The sequence below is a fragment of the Homarus americanus genome, unplaced genomic scaffold, assembly GCF_018991925.1.
Source record: "Homarus americanus isolate GMGI-L3 unplaced genomic scaffold, GMGI_Hamer_2.0 scaffold30108, whole genome shotgun sequence".
NCBI lineage: Eukaryota > Metazoa > Arthropoda > Malacostraca > Decapoda > Nephropidae > Homarus > Homarus americanus.
The window spans coordinates 8,438,896-8,454,345 of record NW_024748109.1 but is presented as its reverse complement, the minus strand read 5'-3'; the positions used below and the strand labels follow the sequence as shown (position 1 = coordinate 8,454,345).

Genomic DNA, 15,450 nt, shown 5'->3' with positions numbered 1-15,450 from the left:
ACTGACAAACAATAAACATTTAAAATATAAAATATTACGTTCCAATTATAACAAAGTATAATAATAACTTGGCATTGTTTTTAACCCTGCAAAAATGACCGTGACATTTTCCTCTTAACGTTGTGGTCACTCTTTAAAAGGTTATTAAAGGTCAAACAGCCGCTCAAATGTATTCCAAATCCCGAAAACTAACTTACCTGTGTGTGTGTGTGTGTGTGTGTGTGTGTGTGTGTGTGTGTGTGTGTGTGTATGTGTGTGTGTGTGTGTCATCGTTCCAAGTTGAAGTGAAAAGGGGGATAGGATGGGATGGCTTATTAGGGAGGGTGGGGAGTAAAGGCTTCTAAACTATGCTTCTACGAGAGAGTGCAGCTTCCTACACTGGTGATGATGAGAGGAGGAGGAGGAGGAGGCACTAGGAATTGTATACCTATAGGGGTCTCTCATCTCTAGCATGCCTAACACAACAGCTAATAACGGCCCAATCCAATTAAACTTTTTGAACTTAGCACCCCCCCCACCCCTCTTACCACTGGACACCCTCTTCTACCAATGTCCACCTTCCACCTACCAACAACTACAAAAGCTCCCACCCCACCCCTCACCTATACATACTGGCATTTACTTATGGACGTCACCTCCCCCCACCACCACAATGAAGGGTTGACAGCAGGTGGGCGAGGGCTGAGGGGACACACCTGCCAACATTGCATTACTTGTATGGCTGAGGCTACACACCCCCCAATAATTCACCACCCCTAACATCCATCGGCCCATCTATATATTCATCCACTCATCCGTCCAATTATTGATCCATAAACCGGCCACCCGCCCACCATCCATAAAAACAATCAACCAACCATCCATCCCATTGATCCAACACCCACCATCCACCTATGCCATGCCCCCCCCAAGTTCTGGAACGTGCGGGGAAATTCCTGTACTGTATCTACGTATGTCGGTCACGGCTGTAACTCGGCACTGGAACTCAGTTCATCTCGGCTGTAATTCGGTGCTGTGCATCTGTATGACCGGCTGTAACAAGATACGCAACACCCAGATCACTATATACGCAACACCCAGATCACTATATACGCAACACCCAGATCACTATATACGCAACACCCAGATCACTATATACGCAACACCCAGATCACTATATACGCAACACCCAGATCACTATATACGCAACACCCAGATCACTATATACGCAACACTCAGATCACTATATACGCAACACTCAGATCAATATATACGCAACACTCAGATCACTATATACGCAACACCCAGATCACTATATACGCAACACCCAGATCACTATATACGCAACACCCAGATCACTATATACGCAACACTCAGATCACTATATACGCAACACTCAGATCAATATATACGCAACACTAGGTTCACCCTTTAAACCAAACAAACAAAAACACTGGACTACAACAGGGTCACACTACGGCACTGAAAGGCCCTGTCTGCTGGCTCAACAATTTGTTCAGTAGTGTTCAACAGGTGATCGCTCCGGCAGATGTGCGTAAGGAAACGGCCAGCGGATTTAGGTAACACAATTAACGAAGGTAGGGTAGGGTAGGGTAGGGTAGGGTAGGGTAGGGGTGAGGTTAGGTTAGGGTTAGGTGGAGGGGTTAGGTTAGGTTAGGTGAGGAGGGGTAGGTGAGGGCAAGTTAGTGAGTTAGGTTAGGTTAGGTGAGGGTTAGGGTAGGGCAGGGCAGGGTAGGGTAGGGTAGGGTAGGGTAGGGTAGGGTAGGGTAGAGTAAGATAGGGTACTTGTGGGCCAACTGGGCTGCCCCAACTATACCTATACTGTTTTAACTAGTAAGCAGAACAGTTTAGTTTTAGTTTAACAAATTAATTGACAAAGCTTGGAGTACAGTTTGCCTATTCTGAGTAATTCAGTCAGGTCTTGACACTGAGGGTGGTATCACTTCTCACTGCCACGCAGGGCAAAGGTTCACACAAAGGAATAGATCACATTCATTAACAGTATATATATATATATATATATATATATATATAGCAGAACAACTTCAAGAGCAGAGGGAGAAGGAGGAAGAGATAAACTCGAGTAGGAAGTGGCAGATATCATCGTGTGTGTGTGTGTGTGTGTAATCGACAGGAAGCCGCTAACATCAGCAGATTGTCAACAGGAAAGAGCAAAGATCAAGCGACATCTCAGCCGGCCAGGGTAACAGAGTTCAACAGAGAGAGAGAGAGAGAGAGAGAGAGAGAGAGATCTAGTGTAAAGGTGAGGCCACAGTTGCCTGCGAGCACACTTTCTCCTTCCAAACACACACACACCTAGTGCCCAAATACCTGCATAACGCTGACATAAACGAACGAACGAACGAACGAACGAGAGAGAGAGAGAGAGAGAGAGAGAGAGAGAGAGAGAGAGAGAGAGAGAGAGAGAGAGAGAGAGAAAGAGAGAGAGAGAGAGAGAGAGAGAGAGAGAGAGAGAGAGAGAGAGAGAGAGAGAGAGAGAGAGAGAGAGAGAGAGAGAGAGAGAGAGAGAGAGAGAGAGACAGAGAGAGAGAGAGAGAGACAGAGAGAGAGAGAGAGAGGAGAGAGAGAGAGAGAGAGAGAGAGAGAGAGAGAGAGAGAGAGAGAGAGAGAGAAAGAGGGTAGAGAGAGAGAGAGAGAGAGAGAGAGAGAGAGAGAGAGAGAGAGAGAGAGAGAGAGAGAGGACAGAGGAGAGAGAGAGAGAGAGAGAGAGAGAGAGAGAGAGAGAGAGAGAGAGAGAGAGAGAGAGAGAGAGAGAGAGAGATTCACTACCAAATGAACAAGACATTCTTTGGTCTGCAGGTAAGATGATCCAACAATAGCAGGATCCATTTAATACGAAGTCAACGTTATGTAGATGGGAAACCGAACTCGTTAAGAAATATTTTTGCCTGTCTGTCGGTTGTCGTATGTTTCTGTCTGTCTCTTATCTGTCTTTATGTCTGTCTGTTAGTGTCTCCCCCCTCCCCCCAACATCGTCCCAGCCACTCTTAAAAACCTTGAAAAACGCGTTCCAAGTGACGTCACACCTCGGTCCTGTGCAACAAGTGGTGATGTGATTCCACTCCTGTTCATCTTTCCCCTGCACCCCGACTGTTCCATCCTTCCCCACCACTCCGACTGTTCCATCCTTCCCCCACCCTCCTGTTCATCCCTTCCCCTGCACCCCCGACTGTTTCCATCCTTCCCCACCACTCCGACTGTTCCATCCTTCCCTACCCAGACTGTTCCATCCTTTCCACCACTCTGACTGTTCCATCCTTCCCCACACTCCTGTTCCATCCCCTTCCCCACCCACCTCCTGTTCCATCCTTCCCACCACCACCACTCCTGTTCCATCCTTCCCCACCACTCCGACTGTTCCATCGCCCCCACTCAACTGTTCCATCCTTCCCCACCACTCCGACTGTTCCATCCTTCCCCACCACTCCGACTGTTCCATCCTTCCCCCACCACTCCGACTGTTCCATCCCTTCCCCACTCCGACTGTTCCATCCTTCCCCACCACTCCTGTTCCATCCTTCCCCACCACTCCTGTTCCATCCTTCCCCACCACTCCTGTTCCATCCTTCCCCTGCACCCCGACTATTCCATCCTTCTTAAGTACAATACGTTCTCACCAAGATAGTTACAACCCCTCTCCTAAGCCACTCACAACCCCTCTCCTAAGCCACTCACAACCCCTCTCCTCAGCCAATCACAACCCCACTCCCAAGCAAGTTTAAACAATGTATTTTTCATGTTTCAGTGATACACTTCACTTTCAGAATCACAAGTTATGAGTGACCCTAACCTTTGCCCTTCAGGTCACAGCTACATACCTGACCTAACCCTAACCTTTGCCCTTCAGGTCCCATCTACACACCTGCTAACCTTATCTAGATAAAAAAACAAAACATACATACTAACTAACTATCGACATTAGTCCTCCCAGGTGTACAATATGTTGCCACAGCCCCTCCCTTCCTCGCCTCATATATACTGCATAGATGACGTGGCTTGATAGTGTCTCGTCTGAGGTGGGGGGTGGGATGATATGTTGGTGGTAAAAGTGACCTCCAGCAGCAAGACAGACGAACATTATTGCAAAGCTGATGAAAAATGATGGGATGTGTGTTTTGAGCCATAATCCCAGTATCAAACACCCCTAATCTCAGCATCTACTAGCCCCTACTAATCCCAGCATCAAACACCCCCCTCCACTAATCACTTGGGAGTCAGAGTCAAGAGGGATCTCTCGGCCGGTAATGGAGGAGACACGAGGGAAAATTACCTCCATGAGTGAGAGAGGTCAAAGAGATGAGAGAGGTCAAAGAGATATGAGAGAGAGAGAGAGAGAGAGAGAGAGAGAGAGAGAGAGCACCGACCGCCCGCCTTCCTCCTATCTTGGGGGTGACATTTGTGTAGGCAACAGAGGGAGGCGCAGCAGCATTATTGACGCGCCTCTCACACCTACCTACCTACTTACCTACCTCCTCCCTCCTCCTCTCTTTCTATCCCCTGTGTTCTTTCCCTCCTCCTTTCCATACATCCAGTGACAACAAAAGACCTATTGGTAATTGATACATGATGCACTGCCTATGTATACTTATCTCTCTATCTATCTGTGTCTGTCTGTCAGTCTAATCACACCCACACCTCTGGACTAGTTACCAACAAACATACAGCAATAACATAACCTACCCCACCCCCGACACCTTCAACAGCCAACACAACCTGGGTGACTTAGGGCTTGTGCCGTCACCTGGGAAACCAAGGTCGCTTAATCAGGCAGGTAGAGACGCCAGGTAGAGACGACGGGTAAAGACGCCAGGTAGAGGCGATAGGTAGAGATGACAGGTGGAGATGACAGGTAGAGACGACAGGTAAAGGCTATAGGTAAAGACGACAAGTAAAGACGACAGGTAGAGGCGACGGGTAAAGACGCCAGGTAGAGAAGCCAGGTAGAGGAGATAGGTAGAGGAGATAGGTAGAGATGACAGGAAGAGACGACAGGTAGAGACGACAGGTAAAGGCGATAGGTAAAGACGACAGGTAAAGACGACAGGTAGAGGCGATAGGTAAAGACGACAAGAAAAGACGACAGGTAGAGGCGCTAGGTAAAAACGATATGTAAAGATGACAGGTTGAGACGACAGGTAAACACACGCGTGCTCATACCAAGTGACCTGGAATTATAATGAGACAAGTAAACCAGGCAATTAGGTCGTTAGCATGGGAGTGAATTTCTGTGAGGATCACCTGAAGATTAGCTCCACACCCTAATGAATTTTTTACCTAGGGGGAAGGGCTTGGTTAGGTTAATCTTATGATGAAATAACTCACAGTAACCACGACAAACCACCAAACCACGACAAACCATCAAACCACGACACTCCACCAAACAACTCTCTATCAACACCCGAGTGGAACAAAGAGAGAGAGAACCTGATTTCACCACCAGCAGGAGGAGCATCAGCAGGAGGAGCATCAGCAGGAGAAGCACCAGCAGGAGCAGCACCAACAAGAGAAGCACCAGCAGGAGCAGCACCAGCAGGAGGAGCACCAGCAGGAGAAGCACCAACAGGAGAAGCACCAGTAGGAGCAGCACCAGCAGGAGAGACAACAGAGATGAGAGGAAAGTTAGCGTGTGAGTCAGCCAGTGGGAGGCAGGTAGGTAGTAGCACTTTCCTTGTATTAATACTCAGCCACGCACGCACGCGCTCAAACACACACGCGCACGCATACGCACGCACGCGCACACACATTCAAACACAGAGGAATTACTAATCTTATCACCATCCCGGTTCAAAATACCACCAACAAAAATAAATTATACTGTATCTATGTTTTGGAGACGTGCAGGCGCCAACACACTCCCGACTTCTACTCCCATACTAACCTAACCCAATCTAACCTAACCTAACCTCAAATAACCTAGCCTTACCTAAACTAATCTAACCTAACCGAAAATAACCTAACCTAATTAGACTTGACCAAACCAAAGAAAACTCAACCTAACCTAACCTAAATTAACCCAACCCATCCTAAATTACCCCCCCTCCCCCCAAGGTACCGTTAGGGTGGTTAATCTTCAGGTGTAATAAGCTGGGGGGGAAGGGGGAGCTAATCTTCAGGTGATGCCACTGACTCTTACTGTATTGCCTATCTAACAGCGCTCTCTAATACCACTTTGGCGTGAAAGCTGGCGGAACAGGTGACAGCAACAGGTAGTGCCCAGTACAGGTGACAGGAGAGGGAGGACGGGAGTGAGGAGGAAGGGAGGGAGTGAGGAGGAAAGGGGGAAGAGAGGAGAAGGAAGAGAGGAAAGAGGAGAAAAAAAGAAAAGAAGAGAGGAAAGAGGGAAGGAGGAGGAAGGGGAAACAACAGCTCACAAAACCAACATAACATCAGTGGCCAAGGTAACAGGTTGAGCTGCAGAGACAAATTGCAACACAAAACGCGGAAGCTGTAGTAAAACAAATCTCATTATTGGAGGGAGATTTCAAAACAACTTCAATTGTTGTTGTTTTTTTACGAGAGAGAGAGAGAGAGAGAGAGAGTACCACTACTTTTCAGCGTTTTATCACGACCAAAACTATCCAATGATCCAAGTACAACTGACCAATAGAATCACCACCTTAACAACAAGAAGGCAGCAGCTCACAAATGCGCCAAGAGGCCAGTGCAGTACAGTACACGTCCGATAACACTGGCGCGACACACTAACGGTAACCGATATTAAAAGTGAGGTGTGGTGGAGGCCCCGGCAGTGGGTTACTGGGTGTACCGGGCAAGAGGCGAAGCAGGACGTGGGCAGGGAGGGCACGGCTGAGTCTGAGAGAGAAAGCTAACACAGCAGGCAAAGGCGGGTCAGGTTTTTCTACCGGCGCTGGGGGAAAGTGACGCCTCTACTCTCGTATGTGGGCTGCAACCTCCCTCCCTCCTGTCGCCCCAACACCCACAGTACATAAGATTCTTTCCAACTAGTGAAAACATACGCCGCTGTCACCTCTCTTACGTCAACATAACCCGGAAATAAGTCTCCCCTTTTACGTTGTATGCGTTATTATCACTGATGGAGTTTTAGCTATTGAGAGGGAGACATCTGCTGAAAATTGGTGATGCAGTTCTCCCAAATACGGTTCTGAGTAACTGACGAGAGAGTGTTCTGACCGCCACAAGAGTTCAGCAGCGGTGATGAGGGCGAGGAGGATATACCGTTAACAGGTTAAAACACACACACGAGAGAGAGAGAGAGAGAGAGAGAGAGAGAGAGAGAGAGAGAGAGAGACTTGCGCTAACATACGGGAATACAAACGCAGGTGGCGGGAGGAGCTTGCCAAAACGACCCTCCTTACTCTCGCTACTCCGGCAGTAGTAATGATGGCGACAACAACACCAGCGGCTCCTCCTCCTGTAGTGACAATGGCTGTCATGACTACTACAGGTAACCACATTAACGAGGGTGGGTTTGTTGTCATTACAGGAATCAATCTTGGGTGGTTATCGACGACTGAATCAACAGTGTGTCAAAACTCCTGTCACTATCTGCTATCCCCCCCCCCAATGCCAGGTGAGACTCAACAGTACACCAGGTAGGGATGGTCACACCAGGTAGAGTGTGTGTGGTGTGGTGAGGCGGTGTGGTGTGGTGAGGCGGTGTGGTAGCGGTGTGGTGTGAAGAGTGAGAGTTAAGACAGGGAAAGTCGCCACCACCACCACAGTGTACCGTTGCGGATTAACAAGTACTGTATACTGGTTATGAACTCTCTCTCTCTCCCGTACAGATTTCAAAACCCTCATCAGCGTACAAGCTAAGAAGCCCCACACACACACGCACGCACGCACACACACACACACCTTATTTTCCCAGTCATGTACACTAGGATGATAATAATACAGACTAAATCTAAAAAAATAGCATCATTACTAATCTAACTTAACCTAAATAGATATAGTTTACTGGGGTTTATGTTATGACACACGACAAGAAGACCTGGTCACTTGACTAAGACCCGGCCACCTGAGAGGACCCGGCCGGCCACCTGACTAGGACCCGGCCGGCCACCTGAGAGGACCCGGCCGGCCACCTGACTAGGACCCGGCCGGCCACCTGACTAGGACCCGGCCGGCCACCTGACTAGGACCCGGCCGGCCACCTGAGAGGACCCGGCCGGCCACCTGAGAGGACCCGGCCGGCCACCTGACAGGACCCGGCCGGCCACCTGACTAGGACCCGGCCACAGGACTCAGGTATCCCATGTGAGGGTGACGTCACATGAACCTCGTTTGGAGCTTCAATAAGAATAAATTTTTTGGATCATGTTATTTATATATATCGAGTCATCATTTACTTGTGTGTGTGTGTGTGTGTGTGTCATAATACATACGGGGCATTTCAACATGGTAACAATGCAAAAAGGTAAGATTGACTGGGAGTGAACACACTGGTGAACAACACGTAATCAACCAGTGTGTTCACCCCTAGCCAATCCTACCTTTATGCAGTCACTATGTTGAAATGCTCTGTATGTATTATGACCTACACACCTAATTATTATATATCATATTTGTATCACTCATGTTACCTGTATATTATTTGTCAATCAAGTCACCCATTCCCCAATTATGTAACTGTATATTTTCAGCGTTTTGGACTCGTGTTACAAGTCTCCCCGACACCATTATATAAGGGGCCCTCTCATCTTCACTCCCACCTTCAACAGCCCTTTATATTTATCTCCCCCCACTCGACAGTTCCCTCTCGTGGCCCTCTCCACCCCCCACTTCCACACAATGTCAACAACTGAAATAAAGGTCTTGGAGGCCTCTTCTGCCGCCCCGCTCTAAATACCTTGAGGCTAGAGAGAATCACTCGAGGTGGCTCTAGTGTCCACACCTGAGAGAGAGAGAGAGAGAGAGAGAGAGAGAGAGAGAGAGAGAGAGAGAGATATATGGTGACTATAAGAAGCGGGTGTGACAAAGTGACAAGAGGTGCGACACACACACACAGGGGAATTAATTAGCGGACACAGGTAATAAGAACACAGGTAATAAGTAGACAGGTAACAAGTACAACAGGTAAGTAAAAAAAGAAAGAATTCCTCACCCTAACTCGATGCCCCTTCTCGGTGGCCTTGCTCGACGCCTTGCTGTCACTCACCTGTAAAACAAATGTAAGGAGGAGGTGGATCAAATAACTGCTGGTAATAATTTGACACTTCATATATATATATACAAACAAAATAAATCACAGAAAAACACATCTAAATTATATATATACATAAATTAAAACACCCAAAAAACACAGGTAAATTATAAATATATATATACACAAACTAAGATAAATTACATACTGTATGTACAAATTATAATACAAATTTCAAAAAAATCTGAGAAATATATTGAAACCGTAAACCAGAACTAAAATTATCAAACACACACACACACAAATTGTCAAACCACCAAAATAGATTAAAAAAGTATTAGACAATAATTACACACACACACATGTAACCTTTATTGGCTTAATTACTTTACGTGTTCTTTTTTACTTCCTCATTCATTAAAACAACACAAACATCACTTAAATCATAAACAGAGAGAGACATTGCATTATAAACCACAAAAGAACGAGTGCATTCAATGCCTGTAAAGCAAAGGAGGTTTTAATACCATGGGAAATACTAGTGTTTACAAGCGAGTGAGTTGAAACACTGAAACACGGCGGAGAGATGCTGTCACGACCACCATCACCATCCTCCCACCATGACCCTTACCATATCACCACCCACTGCCACCATCATCACCACCACCCTACCACCATCACCACCCTACCACCATCACCACCCTACCACCGTACCACCATGACCCCCCTACCACCACCATCAACACGCTACAACCACCACACCCCTACCACCATCAACACCCTTCAACCACCACACCCCTACCACAACCAGCCCACCCCACCCACCTCCATTTCCACGATCGTTTCATTCACATTATTTCCCTTGGGCTCTTAAGTTATTTATAAATCTTCTATCATCATTTACTGTGACAATAACCAGATATATAAATAAACTTGATATGCTTAAACGTCATATAATTTAATCTCTCTAAGCTTACACCGACTGAAAGCTTAAAGCGTAGAATATCTGGTGAATAAATCCTCTGTAAGTTCTGCCGTTGTAATATGACGAAATTTAAAAGTTAGGCTAGGCTGGATTAGGTTAGGTTAGATTAGGTTGGATTACGTTGGGCTGGATTACGTTGGGCTGGATTAGTTTAGGTTACGTTAGGTTAAGGTAAGATTGACAAAATATCTTTCTAACAATCGTCCCAAATGGGTTTTATAAGAACCACTTTCGAGTCAAACGATAAATATATAAATAAATAAAATAAAAATAAATAAATAATAAATAATTGAATATAAATTAAATTAATATATAAAAATAAATTGATAAATAAATAAAATAATCTCAATAAATAAATAAATTAGAAAAAATATATAAAAGTAAATTAATAAATAAATAAAAATAATATCTCAATAAATAAATAATAAAAAAATAAATAAAAACAAAGAAATAAAAGGTCACCAATGTTTAAGTAGCCCAAAGAATCTGGAGCGGAGCCAAAATGCTTGTTGGGTGTTGGTACTCTTGGCAACAGGGGTTGTGTAAGGGTATCACTGCTGCCTCATACTGCTGAACTACTAACCTAACCTGACCTAACCCAACCAACAGCCCAACAAGCCAACCAACCGACCGACCGACCAACCAACCAACCAACCAACCAAGCCAACCAACCCCCATCTCTACACTTTACATCATCCTCACTTAAAATCACTAAAATATTTTAAAGGTTTAGTGGCACTGTGTGTGTGTGTGTGAGAGAGAGAGAGAGAGAGAGAGACAAAAAGGGTTGGAAATGTAACACGCGAGGGGGAAGCAAAACAATTCACCAACAGAGGACGGCAACAAAGGCGGGTAGACAATTAACTGATGTAAAAACAGTGGATATGAACGAAAAGGGAGTTGAGAGCGCTGAGAGAGGAAATAGTTCAATAGTCATACCATCACCTTAACGCAAGAAACCTCCCACGACCCGTCTACCTACGACACGACACGACACACTGGCAGGCGTTATTGTTGAGTACCTTAGTATACGGAGGACAGGAGAGAGATACGAAGCAAAGAAAACAAATTTCTCCAGGACAATGATGAAGGTCACGACACACAAGCAGGAGTCACAGTGCTGCTGGTGCTGTCAACTGCTCTAAACACCCGTCCTAGAGTGTGGGTCTTGTTTGGTGGCCCAGATCATACATCTTTATTCATCTACAAAACCTTCTCCTCCTCACCAACCCCTCCACATTACCTGCTGTCATCCCGTCTTCTATCTAGTTTCTAAGTTAACTCGTCTACCTACCATGTCGACCAAACGCGTCGCACGACAATAACTGATCGCGGTGCGCCCAACCTAACCAAGCACAGCACTGAACATCGGCGCAACACGATCCACAGACTTGGCGCAGTGCGACGTGATCGATCGATGGGCGCGATCAGGTGGTAGAGCACAGCACCCACCTGTGCAGCACGGGAGCCACCCGTCTCTACCTTAACCAGCTGAATAATGAGCCAACACTATAGGTGTACTTTACCCGTCCCAGTGTAATAACATAAATACCTAGGTAAGGCCAACAACCCAGGAGTGCTCTCTGTCACCTGACCCGCTACTCACTACTCCCGCTGCCTGTGTACAAGGCCACCATTCCCAGATTAAAGTGAGACGGCCCATGCGTAGAGGTGGTGGTGTAGCCGCGCCCCGTCCCGCCCCCCGCTACCATAATAAACCACCAATGGGTCGTCGCCACTCGGCCCTTTATCAACCATGAATGACTCCTACTGTTAATAGCATCAAGGTAGAGGCAGCTTCCTCCGAGATTTTACCGACGATTTCGCTCGCTGACACCAGATCGCTCGAGACAATAGCCTCCAGTTTCAGAGATAACAGTCCCGAGACGCAAGCACATTCCACTAAAGAGCTATAAACACAGTCAAAACCAAGATAAAATTTAAAAACACGTCCGTAACATAACATAGGCCTATTCAAGCTTAGGTAAGAAATAAACTTGGGATAAATACAGCAACAGAGGTACACCAGACGGGCACTTTTCAGGGCCTTGGTGTGGAGGGGAACAACACAACACAGCCAGCACAGGAATTTAAGAGAGACTAACAGTAAACATTTTGACAACAAATACAGTAACAGTTTGAGATAGGCAATTAACAACAGCCAAATGACGACAAAAATCTATCCCGTAGTCAAACTATCCCCGTCAGCATCAACAAGATAAGGAGGGTATCGAACCAGTGTCACTCCCATGATAAACAGGGTCAGTCGAACACGATGTCTTCCTTCCCCCTCCTTTAGTTTATCGATAGTCAATACCCACATGCCCTTGAAAAGCAACACAAGGGCAACTTATCGTCAAACTCGTTCCCCAAATTGTTCATAGATGAAGTGTGATGCGGAGGTGAGGTGCGGAGGTAATGTGAGGTGTGGAGGAGAGTGACGTAAGGTGTGGAGGAGAGTGACGTAAGGTGTGGAGGAAGTGGGGTGAGATGCTGAGGTGAGGTCAGGTGGGAAGGACAAAGTGTAGTGTGGAGGAGGTGGGCGTTTGTCAAGTCCTCCAAGAAACAACTTGATTACGTGCGTGTGTGAAGAGAGAGTGGCAGGCGGGAGGACCAGAGGGAAGGGGTGGAAGAGGTGGAGAAGGACGGAGGGGAGGTGGAAGAGGTGAGAAGGACGAGTGGGAAGGACACAGACGAACGCACGCACGCACTTAAAAGTAACCATGGTGGGTACAGTGGAGCGGAGAGAGAGAGAGAGAGGGGGGATGAATGACCTCACTCATAAAACTCGTGTGTGTGTCTGTGTGTGTGTGTGTACAGTAAGTGGGACGAAACCTTAAGTGTTAAGTGGATCGTGGCCATCATAACGAGCGGTGCAATAACTCAGACAGACAGACAGACACACTACCAAATTTGATTCAAAACGTCACCAGTAAGTTAGAGAGAAATAAGCCGTTACAGAATATTAAGGACAGACAGAGACGAAAAGACAGACAGATAGACGGAAGACACACAGATGGAATGTAATCCTACCCCGCAGATGAAAGCGGCAGGGGACAACTAAGAGGATGCAGCCACTGTGTAATATGAAATTCAAATATATGGTGTGTGTGTGAGGAAAACAGTTTTAACACCACAATGTTAACCAAATCTGACCTAACCTGAACTAAACTAACCTGACCTGACCTAAACAGACCTAACACTAATATATTTGGTAAGGTTACCGTGTCCTCACAAGGCGGATTAGTACAGGCAAGAAGGGGTTAAAACACTGGGTATTAGTGATCAGGGGGAGAGAAGCAGGTAAGAGGATGAGGCGAGAGGAAGGAAGACAGGTGGTGGGGTGGGGAGGAAGACAGGTGGTGAGGAGAGCAGAGAAGATGGGAAGGACAATGGAGGGGAGGAGGAAGGTAGGTCGTCAATGTTGTGTTTACAGCTCAGCGGAAAAGATTAAGATCAAGGGCGGCTGGAGGGAAGAGGGTTCTTAAGACAGGCCTGAGTGCCTCTCTGGTGGCTCGCGGGTCACCTAAAGCCCCCCACCTATATAGTCTACATCAGGGGTTCTCAACCAGGGGAATTTCCCCCCTCAGGTTTTCTGGAGAACTGATACTAATATGGAAAAAAAAATAAAGGATTTTCAGTATTATATGCATATTATTTGGAATGCACTTTTTGAGGCAGACAATCTTGGAAAGGAGGGGGGAATGACATTCTGACATATGGTGAAAGGGGTGCATGGGGCAAACAAGGTTGAGAACCACTGATCTACATCCTCAACCTGCTTAAAAAAAATGTTAGTAACGTGAATGGAGTTGACCACAAATAAACACAATAGTGACGTTCAGGTAACAGATGGATCCCACCAAACAAACACACGGTCATATTCAGTTATTGCAGGGGATGATGATAATCGTGAATATATTAAAACTGCATTACATTCATATTTTTTTAGATATCGACAAAACACTTTTCTTTACGACTAGGAAGAATTCATCGTAAAATTTCGACCAAACAATGTCGAGTCATCCTCACAAACCTGAAAGTTATCTGGTGTCTAACTGCAGAACACAAGAACTATTGCTAGAACCTTAATCACTGTCACGGTTCTGCTTCACGTTGGATGTGTGCAGTGTAATAACTCCCCCCCCCCTTATTCAGTGTTTTACTCGCACCACACAAGAGCACATCACTGTTATATCCTGGTTACATTATCTTATTTACGGGTTATGTTCTGGAGTACTTTCTCAGTGTGAAATAGGGTCCTGTACTGTATGTCTGACGATGCGTTCTGGGGGCAGTCGGGAAACAGCACATCTAACCTAACCAAGCAGCCCCCCCCCCCAACGTGGACGACACTATACTCGACTACTTTCACTTCCCCAACAGTAAAAGTAGTTACTGGAACTCTTAGGACAGTAGACAAATACCCGTTATCCACTCGGCCACCGCGCCACATCCTTTCACGTTATTTCTGGATGGGGGTTTGATCGTGTTACCTCACCTCACAACTTCCGGGGTGAAGGTCCCGCCGCCTGCCTGGGTTGTATTGTATGTTAAGTTACCACCATGTAGCACAGAATGGCGCGGCCCACCACACCACGTTTGCCACACTACACCACCCAAACTACACCCCGCCACACTACACTACACCACACCCCGCCACACTACACTACACACCACCACCACTCACACTCACCGGTAAACAGAGACCCCTTTCATAACACAAGTACTGTACCCTCTCCCTCTCTCTCTCTCCTCATCCCTCACGAACCACGCAGTTAACCCACGAATCATTTAACTATTTTATTTTTTACTCATTTATCGACTAAAATATTTGATGCTTACAAATCCCAGAGGACCAAAAGAATTGACTTATAAAACCTTATCATTTTCTATCAGAAGTATAATGGCATATACAGTGTTTTGTGACCTGTTTGTCTGTCTGTCTGTTTAAGGAAATAAGTTTGGCGGAACGCAACGAAAAGTTCCAAACGAGTTTTATTATTTAAATGACCTACGTTGGTTATGTAGGTAAAGTTTAATAATCCGCCTTTTTCTTACCCTGTCTGTCCGTCCATCCGCCCGTCCTTAATTTCCTGTTACTGCTTATTTCTCTCAAATAACTCCGACTGCTTAGGTGGAGCCTCGAGGATAACATCACTCCCGAGAGGATCCCAGAAAGAGGGTGGTGGTGGTGATAAGGAACCCAGGGCTTTATTTCACCTGCTGATTAAACTGTAGACCGTGATGTTGAGAGAGAGAGAGAGAGAGAGATATCAATATAGGTCAGAATAGGTTATTTTACGTCAGGTTAGAT

At 46.3% G+C, this 15,450-nt stretch overlaps 1 protein-coding gene across 18 annotated transcripts in view; it reads right to left on the bottom strand.

Moving 5' to 3' along the window:
• LOC121879993 (serine/threonine-protein kinase MARK2-like) overlaps positions 1 to 15,450 on the bottom strand; it is a 148,111-nt gene that overhangs the window by 66,682 nt on the left and 65,979 nt on the right. For 16 of the 18 annotated variants that reach the window (XM_042386872.1, XM_042386877.1, XM_042386873.1 and 13 more), the window contains one exon: positions 9,110 to 9,163. The exons of the other annotated variants lie outside the window; for them this stretch is intronic. In XM_042386872.1, coding sequence (XP_042242806.1) covers positions 9,110 to 9,163 — 54 coding nt within the window. The remainder of the gene's footprint in view (positions 1 to 9,109; positions 9,164 to 15,450) is intronic. 18 annotated transcript variants of the gene reach the window in all.